The sequence below is a fragment of the Leptonychotes weddellii genome, chromosome 5 (genome assembly GCF_054177405.1).
Source record: "Leptonychotes weddellii isolate Sample4059 chromosome 5, ASM5417740v2, whole genome shotgun sequence".
NCBI lineage: Eukaryota > Metazoa > Chordata > Mammalia > Carnivora > Phocidae > Leptonychotes > Leptonychotes weddellii.
The window spans coordinates 156,482,025-156,496,933 of NC_138373.1; the positions used below are offsets into that span (position 1 = coordinate 156,482,025).

Consider the following 14,909-nt stretch of genomic DNA (forward strand, 5'->3'; position numbering starts at 1 on the left):
TGTTATTCTTGCCGTCTGCCCCACTGGGATCTGCGGTTTTGTAGGTTCGGGTGTCTGCCCCGGGTTACAGAGGTAGCTGGGGGAATGTTTGAACTCAGTCTGTCGGATGCCAAAATCAGTGATCTTCTTCCCCACAACACAAGAATTTCTTACCTCTGTGACTTATTAAAGGACTAGTGAGATTAATTCAGCCACAGCTTTGTGCCTGTGTCTCGGTTAGCTTGTTCAGGTTAATGAAAGGTTTGGCCTTTGTGGGCACATCATTCAACAGATCGTATATGTGGAGAGTCCAAATGTGAATTCATGGTTCGTTGGAGCTCTCAGTCCTGAAATTTGAATTACATTTTATTTCTAGGATTAGAGAGTATTATTTCATGCCCTGCTCATAAAACTTGCTCACCCACGTGTCCCCCATCCTCCTTTGCCCCTCACTCCAGTCCTCTCGTAACAAACTTCCCATTTCAGGACGGCACAGGCGTGGCTATTAAAATTGTAGCCTGCATTAATTTAAGCATAACTTTCAAATAAAAATTTTGCTATAGAATTTTCCCTTAAAATTCTTCATATGTATATATATTGCTTTTTTTTTTTTTTTATGAAACAGGAATCCTCATTTTGAGGAGAGACTGTGTAACTATTTAATCAGAAGTGGATCAGAAAGATTGTGAATGACAGCCGGTGGTTGAGGGAGAAAATCCTAGAAGCTCGAATCTGAATTGAGGGGTGTGTCTGGTAGCCTAAGGCAGACCCGAGTGAGGATTCCGGGGTTTAAGGACGCAGGACTTTCACACCGATGTGTGACTGTAGACAGCTAGTCCCTGACCTCTTCAACTAGGTCTCTTGCTTTTTCATCCTTCACTTCTGAGTGAATAAATACATGAGTGAATAGCACTTGTATTCTGTTACCTTTTCAAGGAAGGATTTAGTGTGGTTCCCACACAGCTGCAAGAAGTAAGACATTCCACATCATGTCCCATTTTCCCGGATTCTGCAGGACGTTTCAACTTTGAACACACATACGGTTTCTGGCTTGCAAATGGAGGCGGCAAATGTAATGCGCCATTAAAATAAATGAATTTGAAAACAGTTTCCTACTGGTGTGGTGTGTCCCACACGTGATTCCTGTATTTGACCAGAAGGATGGTTTTTGATGGTGGCTCTAAGTAGAGGGAGTTGGAGAGTTTGATGGGGACTCGGGTTGGGATGGCCCCAAATTGTTGGACCCACTCCCTAATAATGGGAGCCCCCAGAAGTTTTTATGGACAGAGAACACAATAGAAGTAGGATCATTTAATGAAGTCTAATTTATTCTCAGGTGATATTTAAACTTGATTTGTATTTTTAGATTTTGAACATTCATTTTTTATTTTTTCCTTAAGATGACACTACTTCTCTGCTTAGTGGTCCCGTGTTACAATCACACAGTAGAGTGGAGAGGTGAGGCTCCTGAGCAGGGAGAAGTCCGAGGGGTGGATGGCCTCTGGTGAGCTTGTAAGGAAGGCTGCGTCTGTGCTGACCATATCTATCAGCTCCAGCTTCCAGGTCTCCCTCAGAGTGTCCCCTGGGACTCCAGGGCCTTCCCACTGCTGTTGGACAAGCTTGGGTACCATGCTGGGCCTACCTTTTCTGTCTTGGACCTCATGCAACTCCTTCATGATCTCTTCTTTCTCTTCGCCCTGTTGAGTAATAGTCCACAAGGTGCTGAATTCCCTAAAACCAGAGCTCATGACTTCTCATACCTAGCAATCATTGCCACACTATTCCAATTTAAAAGGAGTATTTTTAAAGCAGACATTTGGGTTCCTTAGGTGGCCTCCTCCCTAGCGTTCCCGGAAAGTTGTCCTGCCTGGCTTTATGGCCTGAGAGGACCCCATTCATTTTTAAAGTTTCTGTGTGAATGAGGGAAAACAAAAACATCCTAATGCTGAACTATTTGTTGTTCTTTTGTGCTCAATTGAGACGATTATTTGTTTTATTTTGGATTAATGATTGCTCTAAGAAACTGGAGGCTTTTAGGAATTTTGGAAACCAGTGAGGTCTGAGTGTGATTTTTCCAGACTGATGGTCTTTTTCACCATTTTGCAAAACTGCAGGAAGAGTTTGGTATAGTTTTATTTCGTACTTGAAACTTGCAGCAGTAAACAAGTTCTTTGTTCGTTTGGTAAGAAATGCTCCGTGCCTATTGTAAGTGTATTTTCCCCACTTGCTTAGCATCCATGTCCTTTCTGGTTTGGAGATATTTAAATGAGAGTTACGCATTTAATCCCAAGTCACAGTGTGATTTTGGGAAACATTCTGCTTGGTTTATGCTGGATAGACTACCATGTATAGGATTCATTTTTTTTTGTCGGAGAAGGAAAGAGTTTGTTAAATAGAAATACTTATGGGATCATTTAAGTGTTGATGTAAAATGGCCTGGGTTTGGTCTTCAGACTTATGTTTTTATGAACTAAAATAACGAAACAAGCAAAGCCAGCCTTTACAAGAAGGACAGTAGAATGAAGAGCTGAGGCCCGTGGCCCAGCAGTGAGAGGTGGAGTCCTGTGCGTGGGTCCCGACATGGCACGTCTGATTACGGGCAGGTGAGTCAGCCTCACTGAGCCGTATTTGCTGAGCGTAGCCCAGGCCAGTGACAGTAGCTGTCTCTCCGAGATCGTGCGCGTAGAAAGTTCGTTAGCCCAGTAGTGGGCTGTGAGTAAACGTTACTAGCCCACGAACCTCGCTGTTGTCGTTGTTCATGTGTCAGAAAACCTAATCCGACAGCATTTCTGAAATGTTGAATCAAGGGCTTACAGGAATGCATATAGAAAAGGTGCTGGTTTCTGTAGTCAGGTCACATCAAAGAAGTCAAGATTTTAAAAAATAGGTAGTTGATGAAGAGTCATTCTAGTCACACAAAATACTTCCCTAGCTAGACATTATAAACAGAGTAAGAAACTTAAAAATAAAAATACTCTCTTAAAATGCTCTCTCTCAATATTTTTAGCATTGTACGATTTCAGTATTACCTATTCATGTAAAACTCTTGTACGTTTTACAGAGTTACACTGCTAGACCTCGTAATTGCGAAATTAGTGGGGGATGAGCCACTGACCAAGGATGACATCCCTGTGTTTTTGAGCCATGCCGAGCTGATTGCAAGCACTTTTGTGGATCAGTGCAAGATGGTGCTAAAATTGACCTCTGAGCAGCATGCGGACGATGAGGTAAGAGGACACATTTCAGAATCTTGGATGGGAGAGAGCAGGGAGATTTTCTAAGCCAGCTAGGCCCTCTCTGAGAATTCTTTTTTAAAACTTGAAAAAATTCTGCATAAGTAATGAATGGACTGCGACGGACTGAATGTTTGTGTCTCCTCCCCTCCAAATCCATATGTTGCAAACCTGATGGCCAAGGTGATGGTCCTAGGAGGCTGGGCCTGTGGGAGGTGAGTAGGTCTTGAGGGTAGAGCCCCCAGTGTTGGAATTTAGTGCTCTTACAAAGAGACCCTGCAAGAATCCCTTGCCCCATCTGTCGCGTGAGGACACAACGAGAGGTCGGCCATCTGCAGCCTGGAAGAGGGCCTTCATCAGACCCCAGCCATCCTGATCATGGACTTCCAGCGTCCACAACTATGAGACACCAGTGTCTGTTGTTTCTAAGCCACCCATGGATGAGGACAGTTAAGAGAACACGACAAGGAAAAACAGTGCCCTCATTCCTACCATTCAGAGTTAATGACTTGAAAACAAATTCTAGTTAACATATTTTTTAGGCAGATAACATCAAATATATGCGTGCATCCATGCACACACACACACACAAACATATATATATTAAAAATGAGATCATGCTGTGCTGTTTGTAAGTTTCTCTTTTTTTTTCTCCTGAATGTAAGTTTTATGAGGGTAGAAGTTTTGACTGTTATATTCATAGTACTGTGCACACAGTAGGCGCTTAGTATTTGCAGAATGAATAAACAGTACATTGTCAGTGTCTTTTAAAAAGTCAGTGTAGCATTAGAAGTGAAGAGTTTGCCATAATCTATTTGTCCAGCTGTAAGTTGGACGTTCTGGTTGTTCTTATTTCTGTTTCCTGTAGTTAGTGCTGTAGTATGTCTTTGAAATTCTATCTTTGTACCTTTCCCTACTGTTAACCCAGGAGCGGAATTGCTGGGTGTTAAGGGTACATCCAGTTTTGTGGGGGTTTTTTTCTTTTTTAAGATTTATTTATTTATTTGGGAGACAGAGAGAGTGCACACACTTGAGATGGGGGAGGAGCAGATGGAGAGGAGGAGACAGAATCTCAAGCAGACTCCCCGCTGAGCATGGAGCCTGATGCTGGGCTTGATCTCAGGATCCTGAGGTCATGACCTGAGCCAAAATCAAGAGTCGGACACTTAACTAACTGAGCCACCCAGGAGCCCCGGGGTAAATCCAGTTTTTTAAAGCTTATATTTCTAAATTGCCTTCCAGAACATTTGTTTCTTCTGTCGTTATAAAACATTCCCGATCATACACCATCCTGGCTAGCTTCTTCAAGTAATTTTTTTTGTTTTACTTTCCTCAAGGCCGCCCTGGATTATTCCAGTCTTTACTAAGGGGATGGAAGCATTGATACATCCTTCACACTTGAGAAATCTCTTTATTTTTGTCTGTCCCATCTTCCTTCCCTTCTGTCTTAAAGTTAGAATGGTTCTTTCTCTGGAATACTACTCAGCAGTAGAAAGGAATGGGTTTGTGATACAACAGAGGAGATGAATCCCAAACATCCCTCCTGAAAGTAGCCAGACTAGAGAATGTATCTTAATGATTCCATCTCTGAAATTCTGTAGAAGGTGAAACTTACTGATACAAACAAAGCAGATCAGATGTCACCTGGGGCGGGAGTGAAGGGGTGCATTTGATTGTGAAGGATATGAGGGTACGTTTTGGGTAAGAGAAATGTGGTACATAGCTGTGTACCTTGACAAAACTCTGTACGGTACGCTCCAGATGGATGTATTTTATTGCATGTCAGCTGTACCGCAAGAACACTGATATGAACATTTCTGTGCCGATGGGAGTGATGGGTGGAGAGCGACTCCCGTGGGCAGAGAGGTGTGAATAGCTGGGAAAGGGCTCCATCCACTATATCTGGATCCTTTCACATTTCCCTGGATCCTGTGTGTGTGATGCCACAAACCTGTTAACTTCCTCTGTAAATGCAGGCCATGGTTATGACTCTTCTACCATGACAGTAGATTTCCTTCTCTGTGACTGTACCTTTTTTCCAGGTTACTTTGCTGTGGATGTTCTGTGCTGTGTCCTACAGACCATGTTGGGTCTCGCTGACAGAGCTGGTATTTTATTTCTCATTTCTGTGATAGGAGAGGCCAAGTCTTGACTCACTGATGCCTTTCCTTTCTGGAGATAGATTTGCCTCTGTTTCCAGCAGGAGGAGCAGTGAGCTGTGCTTCAAAAAAGTAAAAGTTAATTCTCTAGGAGACAGAAAAGGAGGTAAAACCTAGTACTTGTTAAACCACAGCTTTAAGCTTTTTCAAGGCACTGGCATTTTTGGTATAGATGACTTCAGTATTGTAAAAAGAAATTACCTGATGGAACTTTTTATATTGAGGAAAATTCATATTTTTCTTTTTTCTCTAAAAGGGGAATAATTACTATATATTAATAAATAGAAATTTGTAGAGAGTTTTCTTTTGAAAAGCCCAAATAGTTCACTGTTTTATTTTATTTTATTTTATTATGTTATGCTAGTCACCATTCATTGCATCATTAGTTTTTGATGTATTGTTCCATGATTCATTGTTCACTTTTTAAAAAAATGGATCGGGCGCCTGGGTGGCTCAGTTGGTTAGGCGTCTGCCTTGGGCTCGGGTCGTGGTCCCGGGGTCCTGGGATCGAACCCTGTGTCGGGCTCCCTGCTTGGTCTAGAGTCTGCTTCTCTCTCTCCATCTGAGCTTCCCCCCTGCTCGTGCTCTCACTCTCACTCTCTCTCTCAAATGAATAAAAAAATCTTAAAAAAAAGTTGATCTATAAAAGTCATGACTTGTGCATATTAGTATATATGTGTTCTCCTTTAAGTTAGACGTTTTTTAAAAAAGCTACAGTAGTTTTTAAGAAGACCTCTAACCCCAATATTTAATATACCATATACCCAGTGGTATACTGAAGCCAGGCTATACGGACTTCTGAGAGTCAGTTGTTAAATATTCAGATATCCGTGAGCTGACTGTTGAACTCTCTGTAGCTTGAAATTGGCCATGGTGGAAGTATTTCTACCGTGGAAATCAGCAAAGGCCACAGATCAGGGCTCTCTGCTCCTGCCTCCTTTTCCATCTCCCCAGAGCCAGCAGACCAGCAAAACCTCTGCGTTTACCCAGTTGTGATATTCTTAGGACAAGATATCCAGTAAGGGTCTCATAATGCTGTGGCCAAAATATTGGAGTGAAAATTGTCATCTTGGGGTCATCTATTGTGTATTTGTATAATTGTTGGGTTTTAAAATCCTGAGGATTTTTTTTCATGTCTTCCTTAATAGAAACAGTCTGAGGATTTCACATTCACATATGTGTTTCTGTCTTTGGTATTTTTTGTGTACTTGTCTCCAGTTTCTGAGAACGTTTTCTTCGGTGCTAATGTGCAATTTATCCTGTAGGACTTAGGGTTCAGTTCAGCTTTATCTCGAGCCTTAGTCTTGTTGCTTGTAGGGAGCCTGGCCTTTCCTCTGGAAGTTAAATAAATTCTTTTTAGTTTCGTATTTTGTTTCTAGTTTCGTATTCATCTATTACGAGAATTATCCTCAGGTGGTCGGTTTTTCATTGTTTTATTCCTTGTGTTCCCCAACTTACGTTATAATATCTGTTAATATAGTAGGTATTTAATAAATATTTGTGGAATAAGAAAGGGTAATCTTTCATTCCACAGACTGATAAAGGATTAAATATTTGTACTGTGCAAATAATATTTGCTTATTAAATAAAAAAAAAAATTCACACTGAAGTCAGTGAAACAGAAGTCCTCATTCCCGCCCAGCCTCTGTCTGTTTTCTATGGACATATCATCATATACTTTTTTCTTCTCTTCTCAGAGATTTTTGTAAGTATACACCTGTTTTTTGTTCGTTTCTTCTTCTTCTTCTTTTTTTTTTTTTTTTTTTTTACAGTACTACCTTTTTTATTCTTCAACTTCTTTTTTCACCTAGCCTGAAGTGTCTTGTACATCTTTCCATTTAACACATTATGTGCCTTCATCTCCTTCTTCCTCACAGTGGAGCAGAATTCCACTAGACAGAGGAGACGGAATTTCCTCATTTGTTCTCTGTCGACGTACACTTTAGTAGCTTCCAGGGTTTTCCTCAAACCTTTACAGATAATGCTGTAGCTTGGATATCTTTGCAATTTTGGACAGGTAAATCTGGAATTGTAAATTCCTGGACGTTGAATCACTGAGTCAGAGAGTCTGTTTATTTAAAATGTTTAGAAATACTTCTAAATGCCATACCAAAAGAACATGGGAGTATATGGGTCTGCAGCCTTTCACTAATCTGATTTAATGCCCATTTCTCTGTAACTGTTTTCAGTGTCCAGCATGTTCATTTGTTTTTCATATTAGGTTACCTTTTAAAATACATTTATTAATGAGCATTTTCAGAAGATTAATGTTTTTGTCATATATACAGGAAACTTCTCCCCCCCCCCATAGTTAATTTTTTGTTTGAATTTATTTATGGTATTCTCAGCCTTTTAGAAGTTTGTATTTTTGTTTTTAATCTAGTTAGGCTTACCAGTTTTATCCTTATGGTTTCTGAAGTTTCTTACATATTTAGTAAAACCATCTCCACTTAGATTGTGGAAATATGCACCTGTATGTTCTAGTTCTTTCAGTATTTGGTCCACATTTTTAACTGAATTTGTTTTTTGAGCAAGGAGGGAAGTATAGATCCAGATTATGTCTTTTGATGATCCAAGATTCTATAATCTTTGGTAAAGGACCACTTGGGTTTGAATCCTGATTTCCTCTATTACTGGTGTGTGCTCTTGGAAAAGTTACTTATTTTCTGTCCCCCAGTTTCTCTGCCTGGAAGATGAATAGTATTTTGACGTAAGCATTTACTACACTGATCGGTACATAGTTAGTGCTCCCTAAATGTTAGCTGTTAATTGTTGTGTCAATACTATTTAGTGAATGATCTCATCCTTTCCACTATTTTTAATGCTACCTTTGTCATATATTACATTCTTGTATATTTTTGGATCCATTTCTGTGTTTCTGACGTTTTACAGAGAGAACCAGTGAGATACTAACAGCTATCAAAGAATTCAGAGAGCCACGTGTTTATACACGATGAAGGAATGCTGGAGTGATCTGACCCATAGATGCAAACAGTGGTCTGTGCACAAGGCAGTAATTAATTGCATTCCAGCCAGACCCAAGTAATCTACGTTTCTGTGGACAAGAGTCATTTGCACTATTATCAGTTTTCTACAACTTAGAATATTGTAAAATAGTTCAAAGACACTAAAGGGTAAAGTTAACCCAGACAGATGATCTAGACAGGAGACTAATCTTTTTTCCCCCCTCTTCTGCCCACTGCAGAGGCTCATTCCTTTGATGTGCCTGTGTCTGTTTTCCCCAGTGCCCGATTTAATGACTGTAGTTGTATAATACTTACAAATACTAGAAGGGCATCTCAAATATTCCTCTTAGTTTTTAAGAGAATCATTTTCCTGGCTTTTTTTTTTCATTATTGGTTTCCAGATGTTCCTTAGAAACACATTATTAATAAAAGGATCCTAATGATTAAAATTGGGAATGTGTTAGGTGGAGCTAGATTAATGTTCTTTTGGGTTTAGTTCATTTGACATCATAGAATTTAGGAGCTGGAAAGAAACATCTACATGATCTCTTCCAACCCTCTATTTTTATTCTTATCTTCTTATCATGGAAAATTTCAAACAGACTAAGCGAAAAAAGCGTCCTGAACCCCATCACCCACGTCAGCAGCTCTCTGTTCATTACCGCTCTTGTTTCATCCATGATCCCAACTTGATCTAGCAGCAGCAGCCCTGGATTGAAGCAAAATTCCAGCATGTCTCATCAGTGCATTATCTTATACGTATCTTTAAAAGATGAGTCACACCCAAGTCAACTACAGTTAGCACACCTAAAAAATTAGCAGTATAATTATAATATCAAGTAAACAATACTCAGATTTTTGCCCCATTATCTAATAATTTTGTTCAAGTTTATTTCTTCAGATCAGGATACAAACAGAGGCCATACATTGCAATCTGTTGTTGTATCTCAAATATCCATTAATGTATATGTTCCCCTTTCTTGCCCTTCTTCTCTTCTTTTTTTCCGCCTTTTCCCTTTTGCTAGTTCTTTACTGAAGAAACTGGGTCGTTTTACCTGTAGTTTTCTGCAGTTTGGATTTTGATTTTATCTTCATGGTGGTGTTTCACACATTGCTCTTTTCCTTGCATTCCTGTGACTGATAATTAATTCCAGAGAGCTATTCAGATTTGGGTTAGGTTTTTATGTCTTTTTTTCCCAGTAATGTTTTATTGTTGATGATACATGCTTTCTTTCATCAAGAGGCACATAATGTCTGGTTGTCTCTTTTGTGATGTTAGCCGTTGTAAATGATTGTTACCTGGGTCCGTTCATTCTTTGGGGGTTCTGAAATGGTGGTATTTTGACTCTTATCGTTTAGAAACGTCTCCTAGTCAACTGTTAGGTTATACAAGGTACATTTTGATTACCAATATTCAAAGTAATGAATTGGTTTTGTGGCATCTGCAGTGAGTTGTTCCGTTTTGATTGCATCACTATTGTGATGTCATAGTTTTAAAACCACCTGATTTCTTTCTCTCTTCTATTTTTTAAAGATTTATTTATTTAGAGAAGGAGCAAGAGCGAGAGAGTGAGAGTGAGAAAGGAAGCAGACTCTCTGCTGACCATGGAGCCTGACGAGGGGCTCGATCCCAGGACCCTGAGATCATGACCTGAACCAAAACCAAGAGTTGGACACTTAACCAACCTAGCCACCCAGGCGCCCCCAGATACTTGATTTATTTTCAACCCATTTTAGCTGTAATTCTCCCTAGTTTTCTTTTCTTTTTTTTTTTTTAAGATTTTATTTATTCATTTGAGGCACAGAGATACAGAGAGAGAGAGAGAGCATGAGCAGGGAGAGAGGCAGAGGGAGAGGGAGAAGCAGGCTCCTCGCTGAGCCAGGAGCCCGATGTGGGGGGTATGACCTGAGCAGAAGGCAGACGCTTAGCCATCTGAGCCACCTAGGTGCGCCTCTCCCTAGTTTTCTAATGTGCCATTGCTGGCCAGTGAGAGCCTTCTCAGGTTGGTTATGATTCCTTCCGACATGATCCTGATCGTCTCTCACAGCTTGTTTTCTGTGTTCAGGATCATGTGTCACGTGTTCTGCCCCCGATCTACAACCAGTCAGCCACTTCTTGAAGGGGGAATGGCATCTGCAGATGACAATCTGGGCAACTGCCCATTCACAGAAGAGGGTGCGGACGCACGACGCCCACGGGTTTGCTCAAGAGTCTTTTGAATTTGGGTCTGATTTCAACCTTCTCATCTAGATATCTCCCCTAACTTGTTAAAACGAGCAAGTGAAAGCTAGAGTAAAATTAAAGATTCAAGGCATTAAAAATGTGTGTTGTGGGGCACCTGAGTGGTGCAGTCAGTTGAGCATCCAACTCTTGATTTCGGCTCAAGTCATGACTTCTGGGTCATGGGATCAAGCCCTGTGTCGGGCTCTGCACTCAGTGCAGAGTTTGCTTGGGATTCTCTCTCTCTCTCCTTCTAAATAAATAAACAAACAAACAAATAAATGAATGAATAATAAAAATTTTTTAAAAAGTAAATGTTGTTTCTTGTGGTTTCTTTTGAGATTTCAGAATGGTAGATTAGAATATTACCTTTAAATCTCCTAACTGAAGAACATGTTTAGTTAAGTACATGTTTAGAATTAGCAAAAAGAAGTAGTTTATTTTTCATTTGAAGAATGTTCTCTTTATGACCTAAATTTATAGCATCTACCGCATTTTGCCAAATAATGTGCACTTTAAAAATGAGGGCCAAAATCTGTACAAAATTGGATTTTACCATTTTATTCAGATTACCTAATACCATATAGTTGGTAGCTGGTGGTTTTTTATTCATTTGGTCCATTTGATAATCAATTCTTGAGTAGTTATGTGAACTAACATTTCCAAATAATGTTATCTTTTCCAGCCTTGCAAGATACTGCATAAAGGTTTATATTTACTGAGAAATAATGCATGTTCTTGCAGCCAGAGTTCTTTCAGCCACAGTATTTTACAGGATTCCTGTGGACAAGAAATTTATGTATTTCATGGGATAGTTGTATCTTTAAAGTAGAACTTGCTTGCTGGGAATGCTTTAAAAAGAAAGTATTTGCATAAATGTTATGTACGTAGCTAGTAATTTTGAACATTTATTCCACTGTTGGAAGGTATTTTTGCTTGAATAAGAACTTTTCTGACTCTTCGCTCCAAGAAGACACATAATGACACATAATCTCGCGTTCTTGATGGCAGATGTTGCTGTTAGTGAAAATGATTGTTCACATACAGATTTAATATGTTTCGTTCTCGGTCGTTTTGTTTTCTCTCTTTAGATGCTGACTTTACCAGCACCAACTCTTTAATATTTTTCGTAGTATTCCATTCTCTTACCATTATTTATAACAGTTGCAAATTATTTAGCTTGACTTAAAAGTCATGTTTTCTTTTTTTAGGAGGCGTTGGCCACAGTTCGGCTTCTTGATGTCTTGTGTGAAATGACCGCTAATACTGATCTGCTCAGCTATCTGCAGGTTTTTCCTGGCTTGCTGGAAAGAGTGATTGGTGAGTGAATTATCCCGCATGCTATTATTTGTAATTAAGGAATCTTTGGCTTGTCACGCTGAAGTGTAAGTCCAAACACAGATCCTTAATTTTCATTGTATTGCTCTATTTTTGAGATTTTTTTTTTAATATTTTTTTTTCTTGGGAAGAATCACTGTGTTTTTGTACCAGCTCTGGCTTCTGCCACTGACCTGCTGTTTCACTCCGGCTGCCTGACCAGTAGATGAGAGTACTACTGCCTATTAAGCAGAGTGTACCTCATGGATGTGTCCTTAGTAGCGTTGTGGCCACGTGGTGGGAGGTTTGTGATGATGGGGGCGGTTTGGTGGTGGGGGTAGTTTCAGCAATGATGATGGGGATTTTTATATTCGTTTTCCAAATTTGTTAAGTATATTTTTCCCTATTACTTTTATAGGGCACAAAGAATAGTGCCTTACACATAGTGATTATGTCTTTGATTCTTAACCATCGGTTGGAATACCATCCTTGCTAAAAAGTTATTTGCAAAATAATTCAAGTAGAACCTGTTCCTTGTGGTTAGCCATACTTAGGGTGTTGTTATTCACTGTTTGCTATTTTTTTCCTTTAAAAAAGGATTATACTTACTGTGGAGATGTATATGCTAAGAAAGATGAATTTGTATCGAGGTGGGTAGATGAGTCAGCAATGAGCTATAGAAGATGTTTAGAATCTCGTGTGAGTGTTTTATTTTGAGTGCAGTGCTTTTAGTGGTAATTAAATATAACCACAAACCTAGGAAACAGAATCTTTTTAGAAAAACGTGTGTGTTTGGATCCAGGGCAGACATGGGTTGTCATCCCAGCTCTGCCAAATTACTGACTTCTCTGAGCTTGATTTCTTCATTATAAAATTGAGAAAGTGATACTTGCTTTTTTTTTTTTTTTAAGATTTTATTTATTTATTTGTGAGAGAGCACGCAAGCAGGGGGAGTGGCAGGCAGAGGGAGAAGCAGACTCCCCGCTGAACAAGGAGCCCGATGTAGGACTTGATCCCAGGACTCTGGGATCATGACCTGAGCCGAAGGCAGACGCTTAACCACTGAGCCACCCAGGCGCCCCGATACTTGCCTTTAATAGGTTTGTTAAGGGTGTTAAATGGGATAACGTGGAAACACTTAAGTACAGCTTCTGGAAGATGATCTATTTTCATATGCTGTCTAGAGGCATTTCATAGAGCGTAATAATTTTTCCTCTTTTGAATATAGCCAGACTAGATTTATGGAGAGTACATGTTGCCTTCCGATTACCTGGACAGTGAGAAAAAAAAATCAACCTACTTCTTGGTTTTTGTCATACGGCTCATTACAGAATAAGTATTGATTGTATTTTAGATGTAGCTGACTGTAGTTGTCACATGAGTTCCTTCATAAAGAATTTGGGATTGGAAACTTCTTTATAAGAAAGATTGCAGAAGGCGCCTGAGTGGCTCAGTCGGTTAGGTGTCCGGCTCTTGGTTTCGGCTCAGGTCATGATCTCCCGGCTAGGGGATCGAGCTCCCGTGTCAGGCTCTGTGGCTCAGTGGGAAATCTGCTTCCCCTCTGCCCCTCCCCTCGTTCACACACATGCATGCGCATACACATACTCTCCCTCTCAAATAAATAAATAAATCTTAAAAAAAAAAAAAGAAAGATGGCAGAAAATTTTTAGCTAACTTTTCTTTGTGGATAAATAGAAAGTCCAGGTTGGGATAATCATTATGGCTTATCTCCCCAAAACCAGAGTTGTGAAAAAATTCAAGCAAAAGAAGAGTTTTCTAATCATTAAAGGTACTTTACCTTTATTTTATTTTAGTCCATTAATGTAAGTTAGATTTGTATATGGAAAGTCAGTACAAAATACCAAAAATTTTCTTAGGGTAAATAAAACTTACTGTTTTCATTGTAGACCTTTTACGACTGATTCATGTAGCTGGCAATGACACCACAAACATCTTCAGTAGCGGTGGCTGCATAAGAGCAGAGGGCGACATCTCAAATATGGCTGAGGGCTTTAAGTCTCATCTCATTCGTCTGATCGGAAATCTGTGTTACAAGAATAAAGACAACCAAGACAAGGTAAGATTGTTTCTCGGCATGTTTCATATATATATATGGCTTCATTTAGAATATGATATTTAGAATTTAGAATATATACAGTTCTTGGAATGATAGTTTGTTTAGAAGGTAGCGTGAAATAATGCGTGTGTGCGCATATTCCCACAGATACGGGTCCTAGGTCACGTTTGTTTTTATCAGGATTTGTATTTTTGTAATTTTGCATTGTATTTGTCCTTAATGTGTTTGAGCCAGTCTCCTTTCTCATAAATTGTCAATGCTTGTCTAAGCCAGTGTATATCTTACATCATGTAGAGAACAATCAACAAAAACAGGTATTTGAAGTGCCTAGAAATTTTCAAACACATGGTAGACATTTAATAAGTAGTTATTATGGACCCTTATCTTAATAAAAAACAAAGAGAACTTTAATCTTGACCTACATTTATGGATGATAGCATCATAAGCATTTCTTCTGTTTTGAAATTGATACAGTATTTAAGTATTAAATCTTTAGAAACTCAATAGACTGCCATTGGAAACCTCTTTTGTGCTGAATAGCTTAGAGGTCACTATATTGATAACATGAGAAGGTGATAAAAAAGATGGCAGAATTGGACCACATGCTTAACATCGAACTAGCCTGCCTATATTTTCCTAGAGTTTTTCTTTGGGTGGCAGTTGTTTTGCTTCATCAGATATCAGATACATATGTGGCAGATTCTATTTTTCCAAGATGGCTGCAGAAACACGCCTGCAATATGACTTTGCCATTCTCCCATCAAGGATTAGCATTTGTTCCTCCATTTTCAGTCTGGATGACGAAAAATCTCTGTGACTGCTTTGAATAATCACATGTGGTGGGAGTGATCTTGTATCATTTCTGATAGAGCCCTTGACTGATCTGGCAGATTCCATTTTTAGCCTCGTCAGAGCTGGTTAACCATGTCAGATGTGCAGATCCCCTGAGATCACTAT

The 14,909-nt window shown here is 39.5% G+C and overlaps 1 protein-coding gene across 1 annotated transcript in view; it reads left to right on the forward strand.

The window, feature by feature from the left end:
- The window catches only part of ATXN10 (ataxin 10), a 166,122-nt gene that overhangs the window by 56,496 nt on the left and 94,717 nt on the right, over nucleotides 1-14,909 (forward strand). The window contains exons 7-9 of the mRNA XM_081822651.1: nucleotides 3,041-3,206; nucleotides 11,770-11,878; nucleotides 13,783-13,952. Of these exons, the coding sequence (XP_081678777.1) occupies nucleotides 3,041-3,206; nucleotides 11,770-11,878; nucleotides 13,783-13,952 (445 nt within the window). The remainder of the gene's footprint in view (nucleotides 1-3,040; nucleotides 3,207-11,769; nucleotides 11,879-13,782; nucleotides 13,953-14,909) is intronic.